Raw genomic sequence first — 19,794 nt, 5'->3', positions numbered from 1 at the left:
GTGAATTACTGTTGGCACAGGGCTGGCAGGCACTGGATGAGGTTTTTAAATACTTCTTTCAGGGTCACCACACAAAAATGCTAGCAATATTGCTTTGTCTTGGCCTTACTTAAAAAAGTTCTTAAGGAAGGGTCAGCTATATATATATCAATAGGTATTTCATCTTACTGTTATTTTTTTGGAAAAACCTTAATATTAATGCACATGTCCCTGTGTAAACCTTCAGTCCTATTTTGCCTGGCAGTATCTCAGCTGTGTGACGTCTCACCTTATTAGCACAGAGCTGGGAAAACCAACCTGTCAATACTAAGATGCTGGAGTTAATTTCACCAAGCATATGTTAGTTAACATAAATATTTTTAACTATAATATTATTTACCATAAATACTATCCATATACAAAATCTTCATATTACATAAAAATCACAGTAAGGTTTCTCTCAGTCTGTTTATACCTAATTGTATACACTACTCTAGCAATCTTGCTTCCCAAATCTCTAAACATAAAGGCAGGCAGAAACTGCACAGTTAAGAAGCAGGCATGGGACTGTTACAAGAACATCCTGCAAGGGGCCCAAAATCCAGCGGTCTAGGGGCAAAAGCCTGGCACAAATCCAGAGGTGCATGGACATCCCCACTGTACAGTCTGGTGGAAGAATTGGAAAATTGTAGAATCTAGGGTTGTCAAAAAAAAAAGTTAGCTGATTCTTAGTTTTGTTCTGGTCAAGTAAGTGCACAAGATATAGGAGCTTTAGGCTGCAGTGCGTGTTGGATGGCATCATCACTGGGAAGGTTAGAGAGAAGCAGCCTGTGCTAAGAGTCTTTCAATTTATCAGCCATGAGCCTCCCCACAAGCAGGGGAAAAAAGGAATCTAACATGGTAATTGGAACGTATCCCAGGGCTGTGTACACGTGGTTGAAAGTTCCAGTTGGATGGGATAGGTGAGAGCTGGGGCTGATACCAAGGAGCGATTCCCGGGGCTGGTCATGGCCAGGTGGTGCTGGGCTGGAAAGGACGGGTGGGGTTGGCATGGGGAGGGCACTCCGGTGAAGGGTGTGGGGGCAGCAGACCTTGCAGGGCTGGAATTTGCCAGGAAGAGGTTGCACAGCAGCGCAGCAGAGCCTGTGCAGTGGGCAGGGAGTAGTCGCTATCGTTGGAGAGGCTAAAGATATGCTAGGGTTTGGATTTTATTGTAGAGGCTGTGAAGAGCCAGTGATTAGAGGCATGGAGCAGAGGGCTGACGTGGTGAACGTCCGTGACCGAGAGACCCTGGGAGAGAAGCTAGCACATAGTCAGTCTATTATGGGTGTCTTGAGGTGAGATGTTATGAGAATCTGACTTTCAGGGGCTGGCAGTGGGGTCAGATAGGGAACGGGAATTCTCTGTGTGTGTGTCTATATGGGCAGGGGGTGCTTCTGCTAGGTCTTGATCAAAAGAAAAAACAGTTTTTCAACTAGGCAGAAATGAAAGATGGTTGAGCATACAGAGCCTGCATCATTTTGTTACCGGTTAAGATAAGCGTTTACTTCCTGAGAGGAACCAGCCTTGTTGAGATGCCACCCCCTGCCCCGAGCTTCCCTGGGGGAGGACTTGGGAGTCGGGGATGTTTGGGGTGGAGGGGATTGAAAGCACAGAATAGAGTCAGAACACAATGTTAAGGCCGTTGTTTCTGCCTCGACCCCTTCTCATTGCAGAAAAGATAGAGGAGATCTACCAAGCGTTCATTAAGGAATCGGGGATCCAGTTCAGTGACCTTGAAGAGCAGGTGCTCCAGTTCCACCTCAGCAACCTGGAGTATGCCTGCGGCAGTAACCTGCACCAGGTGCGCCGGGGCCGAGGCGCATGCGCTTCCGGAAAGCCTGATCTTGGGTCTGTGTGTGTATCTTACATAGCGAAATGCTGAGCCCGGGCCGCTTTGGATAGCAGGAAACAATGGTGCTGCTGCTTAGAAGTTCAAAAACCACGACTTCAGAGCATATTAATGCCCCCAGTGGTTTTTGAAACTTTGTTTTTTTAGAAGCAAGAGAAACAATCCTTTCTTCAAATAATGTCTGTGAAGCAGCTCAGTCAGTAAACTCAGAACAGGCAGGCTCTTGGGAGAACCCGGGAGGGGCCCGGAGGCATTTCTGTGGCACCGTGCACGCTCTGAAAACACTCGCGAGACCCCAAGAGAAATGCACGTGCAGTTACGGGCTGTTCATGCTGCCAGAGCGCATGTAAACCTGCCTGATTTCACCAGCTGCGGTCTCAGCGCTCAGATATTCTGGACCGTGAATCGCAGGTCACGGATGCCCCGCCCTGCCTGTCCTCTTCGGGGCCTCTGTCTTCATTTGATTCTGCTCCTTTCAGCCTCTCTAGAGCTTGTGTGAAGACAGATAGGTGGCATAGTTACATAGGGAGCTGATGAAATGCAGATGCACTGTCATGGACTTCTCCTTTGCAAGGGTCACTGAAAACGAATACACCTTGTGTCTTTACCAAGGCCTGCTTCCCACTGCCAGGGCATGTCTACTGTGTGCTCCTGCGAGGGCCCTTCCTTGGCTGTGCTGCCCGCCTAGGTTGGGCTGCTCGTCTCCTCCCTTAGGGTTTTGCTCTGCGGCTCTGCCCTCCTGCCTCGTGGCTCCCACCCCTAGGGACCCTTTATTGTCCCTCTGGCCAGGCTCAAGGGGTCACGCTGCCTCTCTGGGCCCAGCCTCTCCTGTTGTTCCCCAGGTGTCTGCTCGCTCCTGGGACCACAATGAATTCTTTGCACAGTTTGCTGGTGACCACACTCTCCTAACTCCCGGCTACTCAGTCATCATTGAAAAACTGGCTGAAGGGCTAGATATTCGGCTCCGATCTCCAGTGAGTATCAAGAGCGGTGAGGCTTCCCAATACTCGGTGGGCAGCCCTGGCTTGGCTTGGCTTTGGAGGACGTGAAGTTTGGGGCATGTGGCTCACACAGGAGACAGGTGCTGCCTGTACGTTCAGTCTCCACGTGCTTTCCTGGTACAGTCACAGCCTGTGATGAGTGGCATCATCTGCTTCAGTCATGTAACTGCTGCTGTTTGGAAGCAGTAGTGGGTCAGATGCATTTTCATTAATGATACAACGTTCGAGTTGCTGACAAACTCGCTGACTCAGTGCAATTATTTTTGCTCTTAAATTTTCCCTTCAAATATCTGCCCCTGTGCATTTGTACTTTCTGATATTATAATCACAGGGACAGTTGTTTACATGCATATTTCCCTTCCCACTATATTACAATGATTTTCCATACTCTGACATAGAGTGTGTAACTTGTGGCTGAGTGATGGCCCCCTGAAGTTAGCTGGGACTGTTGTTTAGATCTCCAAATACCAGGAAATGATCCTCCATGGCCTCGGAGACGCAAACTCACATAATGCGAGAATTGGAATGGGTCCTGGATCCTACGACTCCGGCCCTCATTATGTTTTTCAAATTGCTCTTCTTGAGCAGGTGCAGAGTGTAGATTATTCTGGAGAGGAAGTGCATGTCACCATTACCGATGGGACGGGGTATACGGCCCAAAAGGTGAGTCCTGGCATTTCTCCCCGTGTCGCCAGGGGCCTGGGCATGAGGGAAACAATCTTTTCCACCAAGATGTTTGTCTCTGGCAATCTGCCTGGAATCTCGTTTGATTTCTGAAGAGTTATGTATGTCCACTTAGTTGTGTGTAAATGTGAAAATCTGATTTAATTTAACACTATCTAGATTTGCAGCAGATGGGTTCTGAAAGGTGTTTATTTAAGTGGGTTCTATGGTACATTCATCCTGAGAATTGAACAAGAAAATTTTTTGGCCAACTAAATGTGGGAAGTATCATATACTAAAGTCTAGTTTTGTTGGGGTTTATTTTTTTAGTCTGTTGATTTGTTTCATGATGTAACCATTTTTCTAATCAAGAAAGCTCTGTTTTCATTTTGAGATGGGCAGAAATACTTTCATATTATTTGAATTTTTTGTAAATATCTTTAGTAGGTAGACAAGGAAAGGCTGTAATGTAATCAGATGAAATTACACTGAGATTTCTGCAGTATTGGAAACAAAGGTGCTTACCCGGGGGTGGAGGAGGGCTTAATAAACCCTATAAGTTTATTTAAATTTAATTATATATGAAGTGATTTCCAAAAAAATACAACTGATGAACTGTCCTTAGGTCCTGGACTAGCCATGTTCTATACTTTGTTACCTGAAAGTATTTCCCAGGCCTTGACATGCATGCAGAAATAAAGGATTGCATGTCAAGTGGGAAAAACAGGGGTATGGATGTAAGTCCAGAGGTATGTGGCCTCATGTTATTTCTGCCACTCCCTAGCTGGGTAGTTAGAGTAGTAGTATATTTGGACCAGAAGTGGTTTTCAATCCTGGATGCACATTAGAATCACCTGCGGGTGATTTACAAGAACAGTTGGAACCCCCCCCCCCCCCCCCCGCACAGACATTCTCATTGAACTGGTCTGGTCACATCTGTAAGGCTTCCCCCGTGATTCTGACACATGGCCAGAGCTGAGAACCTCTGGGCAACCCGTGTCCTTACCTGTGGGCCCCTCGATGAGAATTAGGCTAATATTGTGAGTTCATGGTGGCACATTTTTTTTTTTAAATACCCATTTTTAAAATTGAAAGAGCTGATGGCTCAACCCTGTGTATTTTGTGACTCTGCCTCTGGGTGTCCAGCAACATCCTGGTCTGGCTTCTCTGCTGGGTTGCCCTGTGCCTGACCCAGATGCCATGGGTCTCTCTTCACATTCTGGCATTAGTTCCACAGAAATTAATGGGCATAGCTTCAGGCCATGTCCAAAGCCTGCGCTGAAATGTTGAAAGCAAATATTTTTATTTTTATGGTAGTCAGCACACATCACCTGGTTTGAATTGGAAGTTTCTCAGCTTGTAAGTGAAAGATTTCCAGCTCAACGTGATACACTGATAACATTGACAAACTGTAATTCAGTCCAGGCTGCTTCCACCAAGATCCAGCTTTCGTTCCCTACCAGGCTGTGTTTGTATCTTTTGCACATTTGTTTACCTAAGTTCATGTGCTTTGAAACCTTTTTTTGTCATGGAGAAAGCATCTAGATCTTATTTCCTTGCAGTTTTTATAGATCCAAGAGAAAACAAATCTTGTTTTCTTGGAGGGGAGGGAGGTTGCATGAACTATTACCTATAACCAGATTGAGGATAGAGAAAATGCTTTATCCTTGATAAAATTTTCATGTGGCAGAAAATAGCAACAAATCTCAGGAGGAACTTGGACCCCCCTGTGACCTTGGAGTTGGGGTTCAAGGCAGCTATACCACTTTTTTGATGAGAGTGATGGTAGATGGGTGCTTGGCATTCAGCAACCCCCCATTCTCACCCTCCCGTGTGGTCCTGCACTGCATGCACGCCCCCCACCCCCACGCACACATGCACACCCACCTCCCAGACTCCCTTGCAGCTGAGGTTCTAAATGTGAACTGTAGGAAATGATGCAGCCACTCAGATGCACTTGGATGCGATTTGGGAGGATGGCTTTGGCTTGACTTCTGCCCTCTAGGCAGACACATATAATGGTCAAGGTGTGAGTTGTGCCGCAGGGCCAGCGGAGGTCCCAGGACCCACACATGAACTATATGGGAGGCAGCAGGCGGGGCAGGGGAGCCCATTTTTACGTGCAGGTTGTTGTACAAGTGCAGGATTCCGGAGCTGGTGGCACTGGTAGTGGCTCCTAATTGTGGCAGTGGTTCTGGAGGCAGAAATTTCTGGAGCTCTCTTGGATGGCCTGGTTTTACGATGTCACTTTGGGAGTCCTTCATGCAGCTGTTAGCATGAGTTACTGCAGGCCTCCTACGTGATTCTGTAAGCCATTTGAGACCCTGCAGTAAATTGCTTTGTTGTTAAGATACTTCACGTGTCTCTACATCATTATAATGCATAATGTTGGGATGTGCTTCACCACTATGAAGCGTACCGACACACACTGTGAGGCTTTGAGTTTTAAGCATTATCCCAATCCTTTGAGGTTAGTAGGGGAGCAGTTACCTCGGTCACACATGATAAAATGTCAGGAGTGATACACAGATCTCTTTGTCCTAACTCATATTTAGGGCCATTTCCTCCAGTCACACTGCTTTTCATGATTGGGACTGGTGTTCATGGTTAACCCCTCTCACCCAGGGTTATCCTAAACCAAGACCTTCCTGTTCCTCCAGTGGGTCTGCATCTGCTCAGCCCGGCACCCTTGTGCAGTGAACAACCTGCACAGCTGTACGTGGCAGCCTTGCTCTTGTCAGTATATCTGCAGGGAATGTTGACAGTCTCCCGGCTGGCAATAGAAAGGAACATTCTTTAGGTGCTGAGGTTTTCTTGGACATGAACTCCCCAAGTAGCTGTGGTGTTAGGTTCAGCTGCTGTTTGTGTGTAACTTACTTATTTCCCTTAGGTATTAGTCACCATACCCCTGGCCTTGCTGCAGAAAGGCGCCATTCAGTTCAGCCCACCACTGTCAGACAAGAAGATGAAGGCTATCAACAGCTTAGGCGCAGGCATCATCGAAAAGGTACCTAAGCTCCTGAAGCCTCAGAACTAGTGATTGATGTCAGATTGCTGGAGTTGCTTAACTTCTGAGAGTGAGAAGAAGTGGGTAATTTTTTTAATCCAAATAAAGCCCAAAGATTTCCAGAGAATACAAAAGGCTATCAAAACAATGGGAAAAACCAGCTATGGTCTGTGAATTTTGACTTTGAGTGAATCTGATTATTCAGAATCAGAATTTGGTATATAAATAAGCAATTCTTTTTGGGGGGTTGGGGGGATTTCCATGTCTGTTCTCCATTAATTGGCCCCATGGTGGAGTGTATTTTACTTCCTTTAAAAATCTCCCTTATCAGAACCTGGCAGTGCTACCTGCAGGTGGCTGGCAGACCCACGAGCCATGAGGGTTCACCTGATGGACATGTGCTTCCAGGCCAAGGCCCAAACTTCTTAGATCAGTCTGGAGGTTGTCACTGGGTCCCCCACTAGCCGTGGGACTGAACGACGTAAAAGCCAGGTGCTCACAGAACAAAGGAGGCAGGGAATGGCAGGGGGTGCTGTGGTCGGTGTTTAATATGCTTTAGCTCAGAGCTATGGGTTGGTTCCTAGAGACTGCTGTGTTTTTGAGTCAAGAAACTTTTAACCCGCCCTTCTTGCTCACTTTCCAGATTGCCTTGCAGTTTCCTTATAGATTTTGGGACAGTAAAGTTCAAGGGGCTGACTTTTTTGGTCACGTCCCTCCCTGTGCCAGCAAACGAGGCCTTTTTGCTGTATTCTATGACATGGATCCCCAGGTAAGTCCCCAGTAAAATGGCTTGAATTCCTTTATTGCAGCTTGGAGTTTGGTCTGGAAATTGTGTGTCAAGCTCAGGAACTAATGCACGGTGTAGCCACTCCGGGTAGATGCCATATTCTGGGGGGACGTTTGGACTGGGATGTTATCCTGTTGGAAAGGAGCCCAATATCCACATTTTCTTGCAGTACCAAAGCTGCTGCCTGGGAAGTGAATTAGTCACTTGTGGAGTCTGTGTTATTTCAAGTTAATGGAGGAGTTCCTCCTGGGGAGAGTCAGCCGAGCCCAGGAGTGAGTGGTGCTTGTAAGGCGGTCTCCCAGGGTCCTGGGGGACGCGCGTGACGCGTGGATGTGATTGGCTCAGGGGAAGGTGGGTCTCGGGGGGTGGATGTGATTGGTGGGGGAAGGATAACCGGGTGGGCTTGCAGGGAGCCGGAAGCTTTGGCAGGTCGGTATCATGCAAAAAAGAATGGCAGCTATTTCGCTTTCTGTCCTTCCAAGAGACTTTATCTTAAAAGGTTTCCCATGGGAGCCGAGGGCAAGATGTTCTTACCACTTGAAAAGGTTTTTTCCATTGTTTTGTTTGCAACCTCGTTCTACCTCTTCTAAAACAAGTCCTTATAAGGGAAGAGCCCAGAGAAGCCTGATTGACGGTTACACAGCTTCCTGAATTTTCAGCAGGGGTCAGTAAAATGTGTAGATGCATAGTGAGTCTGTGTGAGGCAATGGGCTGGTGATGGAAGCGAGGGTCGGGGACAGGAGGAATCCTGAGTCTGTGAGCGCCGGGGCCTCGTCTGCCTGGGCCCCTGCATTCGACACGTCTTCCCCTGTGAAGCATGACCCGCTGTCCCCCCATGTCGCAGAAGCAGCACAGCGTGCTGATGTCCGTGATTGCCGGGGAGGCGGTGGCGTCCGTGCGGAACCTGGGCGAGAAGCAGGTGCTGCAGCAGTGCATGGCCACCCTGCGGGAGCTGTTCAAGGAGCAGGTCAGAGGAACCCCCCGGGGGCAGAGGCAGGCTTGCCGTCACCTGGAGCGCACTTCGGGGCGGCGTGGGACCCCAGGCAGGGGCGTCACCGAGAGTGGAGGGAGCCGAGGCCGTGGCCACGTCATTCTTTCTCCCCGTAGTCCCGGATGAGTTCGCCAGGGTGCCTTGAACTACCACACACCCTGGGCGGTCTAAACAGTAGACGTGTTCTCCCCGGTCTGCAGGCTGGAGTCAAGGTCTCGGGCAGCAGGCCTGGATTCTTCTGCGGGTCCTCGGCTGGCAGGTGCCGTCTTCCGCTGCGTCATGCGGCCACCCCTCTGGGCCTCCTGGTCCCTTCCTGCAAAAGGACACCAGCTGCACTAGATTAAGGCCCACCCTGATGACCCCATTTTAACTTGATGCCTCATGAAGGCCCTTTCTCAAAGCCGCATTATGAGGTCTTGGGCATTAGGGCTTCCGCATAGGAATTCCAGGGGGACACAGTGTAGCCCAGACACACCCTGTTGCTTTTACATGACGTCTTGCTTTTCTCTTACTTCATGTGAAACACCTGTTTCTTTCCTACGTAAAGGCCTCAGCATTTCCCACGGATCCTGTTTACCAAACCCTAGCAAGCTTTGTCCCTTTCCTTTTAAAGGTACATTGTCCAGAATTTTCTCCCACCCCGTGCAGCTGTCTTTCCTCCAAGGAGCTCAGGGTACTTGATATTTGCCAATTGATGAAATCTCCCCATCTCTAGATCACTAAATGCTCTAGCTTGTATCTTTTTTCAAATGAAGGAGAAAGACCTGAGATGCCTCAAAAGTTCCATAAATTAGCTGCATAAACATCCAGGAGGTGTTGCTTATGTAACATGATGTACTTGTATCTCACAGTAGCCTCCGGTCTGTGGTTTGTGTCCACAAATCTGCTTCAGATTAGTTATTTGGGACTTAGAATACATGTTCTGTGGAAATATTTTTCATGGTGGTGCTTGTCAGAGAGAGGCCAGCCTACAAAACTGTTTGAAACCTGCTGACTGTGAAACATACCCTGGTGTAGCTGAGACACCGGTTGAGAATTCCAACCTGCAGTCCTAGGACAATGCCCCTCCCTTTTCTACTCTGGCCAGAGACCTTTCCCACCATCTCCAGCACATGCCAGGCCACAGGAAAGGGAATGCCCAAACCCTTAGCCATGGGTGACAGCCCCCAATAGGTAGGGGTCTGTGTCCCTGGCAGGATAGGGTGGAGAAGTGAGCTGTGTGGGCGCTGCACAGACAGAGCTTGGGCAGGAGACTGAGGATGCCGCACACATTAGTGGCCTGGGAGGAGCTGCAGGGCAGCGGCACGACGGACCGAGAGCTGCTGTTGCAGAATGCCGCAGGAGCTGACTCTGTCCTCAAGGGAGGGAGGACTGTGTCTGTCCTGGCACCACTCGGGTATAGCAGGCTCAGTTCCAGGCCACCGCAGTTAGGCGAGCATCACGACAGAACACATCAAGTGAGTGGTTTTCCCAGTGCATAGCAAAGCTGTGTTCACACCGTACTCTCATCTCTTAAGTGTGCAACAGCATGGCTAAAAAACACCGCATACTTTAATTAAAAAATACTGTGCTAAGAAATGCCATCTCTCAGCCGAGCTTTCAGTGAGTAGTGATCACTGACCACAGGTCACGGAACAAATGCAATAACGAAAGGGTTTAAAGTATTTCAAGAATTACCAAAATGTGACATAGAGACATGAAGTAAGCAAATGCTGTTGGAAAAATGGGCCCAAAAGACTTGTGTGAAGGATTTCTGCAAACCTTCAATTTGTAAAATACTCAGGGTCTGTGATGCGCCAAAAACCCAAGGTGCGCTTGTACTCAGGCTGCACCATATCTGAGTCTTTGTGATCCTGCCACTTGGCCCAGGAAGTGCCGGACCCCACCAAGTACTTCGTCACCCGCTGGAGCACAGACCCGTGGATCCAGATGGCATACAGCTTCGTGAGGACGGGGGGCAGTGGTGAAGCCTACGATATCATAGCCGAGGAAATCCAAGGAGCCGTCTTCTTTGCAGGTGAGGTGAGTATCGTGGTCCTGAAGCCAGCCATTTCCTTTGCTTTGTTAATGTGCCATATGCCCAGAGGTTAGAAGCAAAGCCGAATTCTGCCAAAAGCCTCATGACAACAGTAGATGCATCTCAACATAACTCCTCCACCTCCTTGAGCAGCCATTTTTAACCCTTTCTGCTGTTCCTTCTGAAATGTACTTGATGTTTTAAAACATGTGTATGTCTTCTGATTTAATAAGTCAGACACTATCTACTGACTTCCTGTCAGGTTAAAGATTTCGCCCACTGGTCCTCTCTGCAGGTTGCTTGCCACGGAGCCCAGGTGGTTTTTGTTTCCTTTCTTGCACAGCTGTTTTTGACGGGCATAATGGCTTTTTTCATTAGCTTAGTTCTTCTTGTGCGTCTCCTTAAGCCTCTGCACCCTTTGGTCATCTCCAAGCCTTAGTTGAATTCCTCTGTTAGTTCCAGTTTTTGAGACGCCCCTTCCTGGCATCCTCTGCCCTCTGCTCCATCTGCACTGGTGGATCTCTGCGACACCTGCAGGATCCTCCTCCGGGGACTCCTACCCCTTCCCAGGGTTGAGATACTTTTGTGCATCCCTCTCTTCTTTCTTATATCTAGTTCTTAAATTGTGGTAAAACATGTAATATAAAATTTATCATCTTAATTGTGTCTAAGTGTACAGTTCAGTGTTACTAAATATTCACATTGTACAACCATCACCACCATCCATCCCTAGAACTTTTTCATTTTCCCAAACTGTACCCCTTAAACATCTCCCCCCTGCTCCCTGGCAACCACCGTTGTACTTTCTGTCTCTCTGGGTTTGTTCTAGGGAACCCACCATGGAAAATGGAATCATACAGTATTTGTTGAGTGGCTCATTTCACTCAGTATGTCTATCAGGTTCATCCATGTTGTGGCATGTGTCACGATATTCTTCCTTTTCAAGATTAAAAATACTCCATTATATGCAGATACATTTTGTCTATCCCTCACCTGTCGTGGAACCTCAAGCTGCTGCCACTGTTTGGCTGTTGGGAATAATAATTGCTGTGAATGTGGGTGTGCGGACCTCTCAAGAACCTTTCAGTTCTGTGGGGCATCTCCTCAGAAGAGGTATTGCTGGATATGTTAGTTACATCTTTAATTTTTTGAGGAACTGCTCCTTTGTTTCCCATAGCAGCTGCACCATTTTACATTCCCAGCAACAGTACACAAGGGTTCCAATTGTTGCCGTCCTTGCCAGTACTTCCTATTTTGTTTTTTGATACTAGCCCCCTAATTGGTGTGAGGTACCTTTCTTCCCACTTTTGTTGAGAAATGTTATGCTGTCATATTCTTTCTGTGCTTTTTAAAAAAAATTCTTTGTAATCTAGAAGCGCATGTCCTTCAGTCCTGGTTGGCTTGTTTTTTTGGTCAGTCTCTCCACCCTTTTTATTTCTAGATCTTCTGTAACATATATTGGAACTCTTATCTCACTCTCTTTGCTCTTATTCATCTCCATCTTTTTATTCTACTTTTGTAATGAGATTTATCTTCCAACCCTTGCACTGACTTTTTAAATTTGGCTTTCATTTCATAAGTACTTTCTTGTTCTCAGATCATCCCTTTCTGGTAGCATCTTCTTGTTTCGTTAACTTGTCCCTTGCATGGCTCTTCAGCGCTCCTGTTTTTAGCTTTACCCTCTGCCTCCCACACGTCCAAATATCTAGTCCTTGACCGTCTGCTCAGATTTAGGTGAGGCAGTTTTTAAAAAGCCAGCTGAAAACTCCAAACTTGCCAGCTGGCAGTGGGGTGCCCGGGCATCAGCATCCCCCTCTTCTCTGGGAGCCTGAAGCCCCGCTCGTAGTTGAGGACCTCACGTGAACCATCTGAGCACCTTGCCCCTGCTGAGGGTAGTGGGGAACCTGCAAGGTCAGCCTGCTCTCCCCCCTTTAACCCTCAGCTCACCCATGCTGGACATCTGCCTCCATGGGTCTGATGCCACCAATGGCCATGATTTTTGAAGGATTCTTTGGGGTGAATTGGCTTTTCATCACCCCATTTCCCTCCACCCCCCAAACCTAGCAGAGTAAAGTGAATTCTCCACACACTTGCATACTTCATATATTTTAGTTTCAAATTACTGAAGGTCTCATTTCATCTAAAAGTGTTATTTTTTTCTCTTCTTAATTTTTGAGTGATTACAAAAAGATGTCATTTTAAAGCCAGCTGTCTTTGATTATTCACTTGTCACAGATTCTAACAGACTAGATGTCTGTTGAGAGGGACTGTGTTCTATTCTTAATTCTAGTACCTGGCATATATATTCATGTATGCATTTAGACAATCATATCTAGATAGTTATATGTATATATAATCATGCAAGATATTTAAATATCTTAATGAATTCCACACAGTACTACCCAGGAGTGCTGAGTATGTTTGTAGAATGAATAAATTCAGTGACGCCTGCTGAGTTAACCAGAGAAGTTTGGGTTATGATGGGTGAGTAGAGTGTTAATGTGAACACAGAGAAGAGACACAAATTTAGGTGGGTCAGAGAACATATAAACATATCACCCTGCAATTATTCTGAATTCCTTATACGTGACCTCAAATTACACAATTATATTTTACAGGCAACAAACAGGCATTTTCCACAAACTGTTACAGGGGCGTATCTCAGTGGGGTTCGAGAAGCAAGCAAGATTGCAGCATTTTAAATAGAATTTGTCTGGACCAGCTTTCTTCTGCACCCCAAACAGGAAAATATGGAATACAGGTTAAACCTCATTTTCATAAAATCAAACAAAAAAACCTCGCTGGAGAGCAAAACGGAAGTTTTTCAGGCGGTGGCGGTGTGATAATACAAACCCATTTCACTACTCCGAGGGCACTAGCCCCAAGAATCTTTTGTAAGCACTTGTCATTGCATTGTACACAGGTTTGACTGTAGTGCTGTCTTCTGGATTTCACAGCAAGGCAGAAAGAATATAACCTTAAATTAAGAGCTTGAATGTGGTTCTTCCATGGTCCCTTTAAATTGTGATATTCTGTTTGATTAGTTTTCAAACATTGAGAGACCAAGTCGGTCAAACAGCAATTATTAAAAATTAAAAATGAATTCCACACAGTTACTTCCCAGGAGTGCTGAGTATGTTTGTAGAATGAATAAATTCAGTGAAGCCTGGTGAGTAAACCAGAGAAGTTTGGGTTATGATGCGTGAGTAGAGTGTTAATGTGAACACAGAGAAGAGACACAAATTTAGGTGGGTCAGAGAACATATAAACATGTCACCCTGCAATTATTCTGAATTCCTTATACGAGACCTCAAATTACACAATTATGTTTTACAGGCAACAAACAGGCATTTTCCACAAACTGTTACAGGGGCGTATCTCAGTGGGGTTCGAGAAGCAAGCAAGATTAAAAAACCAGATATTAACCAGATAAAGCCATGTATTTTTCTTCTATAATTAGTATCTTTGCCAGTGAGCCTTACAGTTTTTATATAGCTCCAATATTGAGCTTTTACTTAAAATTTAGGCAGAAATCTTTACTTTTTGGATATAGCACATACTCTTCAAAAGCAAATGAAGCTTCTAGATGATTTTATATTGTATATATTTCTTCCCACTGGGTGTTCAAGAGAATTTTAAATTTCAGGTATCTTTTGTCATGAGACATTTTAGATGTGTGCACTCATTGGCAAAACAGCAAACATTTAAGTCCTTAAACACTGAGGGTATCAGACATGGGGTTGGGATAGTGTGGTCTTCATACTTTAGAAACACAATATGGCTATTTTTCTTCAAGACAAGTTTGGTCAGATGGCACCTTAAACAGCCTTAATTTTGGCAACTACTAGCAAAAGGTCTTGTCAGAATAATTTAATAAAAGCCTCTTCCCACTGCCTCTTTAAAATAATTGATTCAATCTCTAGAATATTTTTTACGGGTGTTTTCAGTACTCCATGGGCAGGGCCACTGGAAAACTGCAGAAAAATGTGAGATATCCTGGTTAATATTACACATTTTATAAGCCGTATCATATCTTAGCCTGAGAACATGGCAAATATTTTTTTTCACTCATGACAAAAAAATGTCACTTAAAATACACTAGTTTCAGGGGCTTCAGAACCCTTTCTTGCAAAGAAACTTCAGTTTAGAGGCTAAAAACATGGACAACTTAAGTGCTTTTGTTCTAAAAAGTCTGAACAGTTGTTTCAATTATATTGGTGTTTAAAAAAGGAACGCAAAATTAATTTGAAGCCACTTTCCGAAATACCACATACTTTTTAAATTCAAAGTTTTTAAGTAGAAATAGTGTTTTATGCAAAGAATGTAGTGAATATTTAGAAAGTTTAGACATACCTCCCTCCCCTTTTTGATGGAAGTGCAAATGGAAGTATAGCACTATATTAGTTTCGAAGTTAACACAGGAAAATGTTGGTATGTAGGTGATGAGACTCACTGGTACTGATTGGGAAGTATTCTGCTTTCAAGTGTTATGTATTAAAATGTTTAAAAAATAGCATGTGTTAAGTGATTAATGCAAAATATTTTAAGTTTAAAATGGCTCACAGTAAATTATTACTTTAGTCTCTGGGCACTTAAAGTTGTACTGTCTTACAAGCAAATTAAGGAAAAACCTACTAAAAGTACAGTGAATGTGTATTTAAAGAAAACCCTCATTTCCTCTCTCAAATGACATGTGACATTGTTAAGGAACCATGGTACTTTTCTGTTATTCTTGAGTTACTTTAAATATGTTTTTCACTGTTGTCTGAAGATTTTGTAATTGAGTAGCAGTGGATACACAATGTTTTAACTGCAGCTTGAACTGCTGAATAAAAGTAGATTTGTTTTTCCAATACACTGTGCACTGTAGTGGTGGAAACACTCCTGAAACAGTCCACCTTCGACACAAGCACGCCAGCTCACTCCCCTCAGACGCCCAACTTACCTCCTTCTCAAGTAAAAACAAACAATCGTTAACCCTGATCGGCTTCACTCGGAGACGGCTTGTGATTTTTGGGTAGTGTAGGGACCAAGCAGAAGTGGTCTCTGTGAGCGTGCTCCAAGTGATGTAGGCCTTGGGGCTAAGTCCACTTAAAATGCCCTGTTCTCAAGTCCTCACATAGGGGAAATGCTACAGAGACCTTTAAGACATCAAATGCAAGAGACAGCACTGATTCATTTTACTGATGAGGTTTATAGGAACAAATTAAATATTTAAAATCAAAGGCCAATTCTTAGGTCTCAGTTGTTTATTCCATTCATCTGTATTAAGTATATCCCTCTAATGTCTTTATAACTTTATCAAGAAACAAGTCAGACGCTTGAAATACCTGTTAACAGTCAACAAAAATCATTTTTATGTATTTCTGTTCTGTGGACACAGTATTTTTATTTTAAACACTCAGTTGGTTTATCAAAGGCCTAATTCTCTCATAAGCAGCATGTTTTATTTTAAAACTCAGAGATTACTTAATAAACTGATTAAGACAGTCACTTAAGAGATAAAATTAATTTCATTCAAGAGTGGTCCATATGTTGATCACAGAGAATCCTGATTGGCCAAAATTTAAAATCCAACAGCCCTAATTCCACAAATACATTAAATTTCTTTAATGTTAAAAATAAGTCTATTATCACTTTTGAGAAAAACTGTCAGAAATGTGCATTATTGCCCACACATTACCTCTGGCATTTCACCTGGTAATTTCATCACAATTATAAAGGTAAGTATCAACATTTCACATGGGCAGAAAGTTTTAAAAAATCAATTCATTTATTATAAGCCCACAATGTACTTGTACTTAATCTCACTCTCTTCCAAATTTTTGAACTTTGATGTGTTGATTTTGGTCTATCCTTGATATAAAATATATCTGCAGACACTGCTGCAGAGTCAACATTAAAACTGTAAATGGACACTTTCAAGGCAAAGCAGAGACTATCTGTCCCTTCAATGTTTTCCCCACTGAATTCTGACTTTCGCTGCTCTGTCACACCATCTGGCTGAACACTGACATTTCATAGTTTATAACTGTAAAGGTATCTACTTGTGTGAGTTTAAAAATTGCTCTGCACAAAAGAAATAAAAAACTATATACAACAAATTTGTTTTTAAAAATATAAAAATAACATCTGTCACTTTTGTCATGCTGACAATCTGACATATACACATGCAGGAGAAAATTTCCCATTTAGTCATCTGGACAGCTGAAGCTTGTATATTTTTAATATGATGAACACACTGCCTCTGAGTTTTTACACTGACAAGGATGTGTATTCAAAATATTTCATATACTAAATACTGCAATTGTCTCTGCATGTATAAATGCCAGTTATAAAAATTTCTGTTCTACTTGATTAAAATTATGTCTGAAACAGGCTAACATTAAGTGCGCTAAAAACTACAACAGTTCAGGAACCTATGACCTTATATAAAGAAATCCAAAATGTACAAAATACAACTATAAAATCAAGATAACTGCCATGCAAAATTTTAAACTAAAAACTGCATAGAAATGCAATTTAAAAACAAACTCATGTTTACGTAACACTCAGGATCAAAAAGGTCAGCACTAAGTTCTACCAATACAATGCTTGCAAAGATTTAGAAAAGGAAATACATTTCTTTGCTGGTATAATGGTATAAATCAGATCTTTAAATCCATGGGAACAAGTCATCTGTCTTGGTCCTGTAGCTCAAGAAATCAGCTGCAATGACAGAAGGACATTTGCTCACTGACACGCAATTAGGTATGCATAAGCCATAAATACAATTTCCTTTTGTGACTTATTTAACTACTGTGACCTTGGGAAATCAGTTGGGGTAAGTACACAGTTATGGCTACGGAAGGTCTGTGGCCGTGTGGATAGGCACGTATAATTGAGTTTGTGAGCTCCTGAGATGCCTGGCTGGCTTGTGTACACCGTGAGCCCCAGCTTCATCTCAAGTCAGGTTTTGTTCAGAAGACTTTATTTTTAGGCTTTAGAATGGAATAAAAAGAAATGTCTTCCCCATCTACTTTGAGGAAATTTGAGGATCAAATGAAAAATGTGCAGTATTTGACAGAACTTTTTTTCTCTTCCCTGTCAGTAATGATCAAAGTTACAAAAAGTGGCTATATTACCTCTTTAACAGTTGTTTTTATGAAATCTTTTCTTTCAGTTAAATCATAAGCAGGGTAATTTTCATATACCTATAGTGAAAAGAAAAAATAATGTTAAAAGTCGATTCAAAAAGTCCAGTAATATCCTCTTATCTTTGGATAAAGAAATATATGCAATGTACAACCAGCTGCATGTGCATTCTAACAGTACTCCAGTTCACCATATAGAAATCTATTGCAACCAAGTAGTTTAATAATAGTGTATATAGAGCAGAAAATACATTAGCATACAAACATGCTCATTGTTTTATAAACGAGGAGTATCAGCTGAATTAAACACGGGTGAGGAAAACATTTAGCCGGACCTTAGCGAAATGGGTAAGTTCCGCAGGCCGGCAGGCCGGCAGGCCGGCAGATCCTCTGTAGAGACGCTCTCTCACTTCCTTGTCTGTCACGTCATCCGACACTACTTAGGGTTCCTCAACTTACACCCTAACGAACTTCAGTCTCCACTCCTCTGCTCAATCCTGAGTGAAGCTAAATCAGTCAGATCCAGGGGTCTCTCAGGAGACCTCTTCTAAAATTTTACTCCCTACATTTCCCTCTCCTCTGTCAACCTGCTCCCTGCCTGACCCCACAAGGACGCCTAGTCCTGACTGTGTGCACCCTGTAGGCGTCACTCCCACGGGACAGTTGAAAGAAAGCACACTTTTCCTGTAAAGGGCCAGAGAGCAGGTGGTTTCAGTTTTCCCAGGACACAATTTCCGTCACAACTACTCAGCTATGCCAGCCACTGTAGTGTCAAAATAGCCACAGGTAACACTTGAATGGATGTGGCTACATTACAATAGAACTATTTACAAAAACTGCCAGTAAGGTGGATTTGGCCCACGGGCTGTTGTTTGTCAACCCCAGTGAACATGGTCAGTCATTTACATTATCTCATTGTTTACCCTTTGTTCTTTCTCTGCAAAACCCCAAACCTGAATTGGCCTACCTACCAACTTTTCTATAGTTAAGCTAGAGGAATGAATACTGTGGGAAAATGTAACTTTGAGAAGACTGGCCCCATTTTGAATGGGCAGCGTTCACTGTCAAAGCCTCCCTGCAGTCCCACGTCTCTACTCAACCCCTCTACGTGCAGTCGCAGGTCCTCCTTTGAGTGGTCCCTCCATCCCGTTACTCAGGTGTCCCACACACTTGCTCTCAGCCAAGACGCCATTACTATGAACCCCTCCCCCTTCCTGGCACAGCTCTTCCCCTTCAGTTTATCTGTATCTGGGCCCAGAAGCGCGCCCCGTCTCCTCTGCCTCAGCAAGGACCATCCACGCGTCCCGTGCCACAGCCTCTCCAATCTCCCCGCGCTGTCCCTTAGCCTAACCGTGCTTTGGGCTTTCTCTCCTCGACCTTTTTAGAAATACTTCATCAGCTTGTAGCCCCGCCATTAACCATCTCCCTCTAGAGCGAGCCGTTTAAAACGAGCTTTAAACTTCCCTTTCCTCAGACTCGTTAATGCGCAATCCAGTCGTGTACTTACCACTTATTAAATTTGTTCTTACTACGTGAATAATTATCCTGAGTCCAAAAAAACCCTCAACTCATTCTCACTTGACCTCACCATGTTATTAATAATCCCCTTTAAAGATTACATAAACGATTTACAGAAATCATTCAAATGGGCAGAACTAGGTCGCCCTGATGTGCCCTCTGCGGGAGGAAGGAGTCACCAGCTAGCTGGGTGTGCCTCCAGGCCTTTGAAAACAGACCTGCACATGTGTATACATGGGTCGACAGCAATAGAACTCTTTTACATAAATGGGGTAAATTCTACACACTTAAAAAGTTTGACAATACTTGCATATTTTTCCATGTTCTTTTGAACTGCTACATAGTATTCCAAAAATATGGATGTACTAGTTTAAACATTTCCCTACTGATGGTCATATTTAGGTTGTTCTGATTTTTCAACATTACTTATCAATTTTTGCAGATGTGACTATGCCTTTAGGATAGAGACCTAGAAATGGAATTGCTAGGTTAAAGGGTATTTGCAGTTTAGATTTTCAGATATTCCCAACTGGTTCCCAAAGTTGTCACAACTTTAAAGCCGTAGAGTACTTTGCCTGTATCCCTGCCAACCACAAAAACTGTTATCTTTATAAAGATTTCTCAAGATAATAAAAATATTTCAGTTTCTATCTTCCCCGTTAGTAGGGAAATTCCAATGTGTTTTCATGTGTTCACAGGTCATTTACATACTTTCCCCGTGCAATGCTCCCCAGAGCCGCCACCTTGCCCCCGTCCCTCTCCGGGCTTTCACGGGGCCACAACTCTCTGGCCGGCCCTGCACTGCCC

General features: G+C 44.1%; 2 protein-coding genes across 12 annotated transcripts in view; one reads left to right on the top strand and one right to left on the bottom strand.

Moving 5' to 3' along the window:
* KDM1B (lysine demethylase 1B) overlaps nt 1-19,794 on the top strand; it is a 59,894-nt gene that overhangs the window by 29,573 nt on the left and 10,527 nt on the right. For 3 of the 6 annotated variants that reach the window (XM_036994309.2, XM_036994308.2, XM_036994306.2), the window contains 8 exons: nt 1,695-1,822; nt 2,713-2,844; nt 3,460-3,534; nt 6,425-6,541; nt 7,185-7,310; nt 8,173-8,295; nt 10,189-10,336; nt 12,955-13,491. In XM_036994309.2, the coding sequence (XP_036850204.2) occupies nt 1,695-1,822; nt 2,713-2,844; nt 3,460-3,534; nt 6,425-6,541; nt 7,185-7,310; nt 8,173-8,295; nt 10,189-10,336; nt 12,955-13,265 (1,160 nt within the window). In that variant the 3' untranslated portion in view covers nt 13,266-13,491. Of the gene's footprint in view, nt 1-1,694; nt 1,823-2,712; nt 2,845-3,459; nt 3,535-6,424; nt 6,542-7,184; nt 7,311-8,172; nt 8,296-10,188; nt 10,342-12,954; nt 13,492-19,794 lie in introns of those variants that run through there. The other 3 variants (XM_036994310.2, XM_036994311.2, XM_036994312.2) reach the window with 3 other exon arrangements.
* Nucleotides 15,568-19,794, bottom strand: part of DEK (DEK proto-oncogene) — a 28,418-nt gene continuing 24,191 nt past the window's right edge. For 4 of the 6 annotated variants that reach the window (XM_036994318.2, XM_036994313.2, XM_036994314.2 and 1 more), the window contains 2 exons: nt 17,461-17,529; nt 15,568-17,044 (listed from right to left, as the gene is read on the bottom strand). In XM_036994318.2, coding sequence (XP_036850213.1) covers nt 17,033-17,044; nt 17,461-17,529 — 81 coding nt within the window. In that variant the 3' untranslated portion in view covers nt 15,568-17,032. Of the gene's footprint in view, nt 17,045-17,451; nt 17,530-19,794 lie in introns of those variants that run through there. The other 2 variants (XM_036994315.2, XM_036994316.2) reach the window with 1 other exon arrangement.

The sequence above is a fragment of the Manis javanica genome, chromosome 16, assembly GCF_040802235.1.
Source record: "Manis javanica isolate MJ-LG chromosome 16, MJ_LKY, whole genome shotgun sequence".
In the NCBI taxonomy this organism is placed as follows: Eukaryota; Metazoa; Chordata; class Mammalia; order Pholidota; family Manidae; genus Manis; species Manis javanica.
The sequence above is the reverse complement of the archived record's forward strand: the minus strand, read 5'-3'. Positions and strand labels throughout refer to the sequence as shown.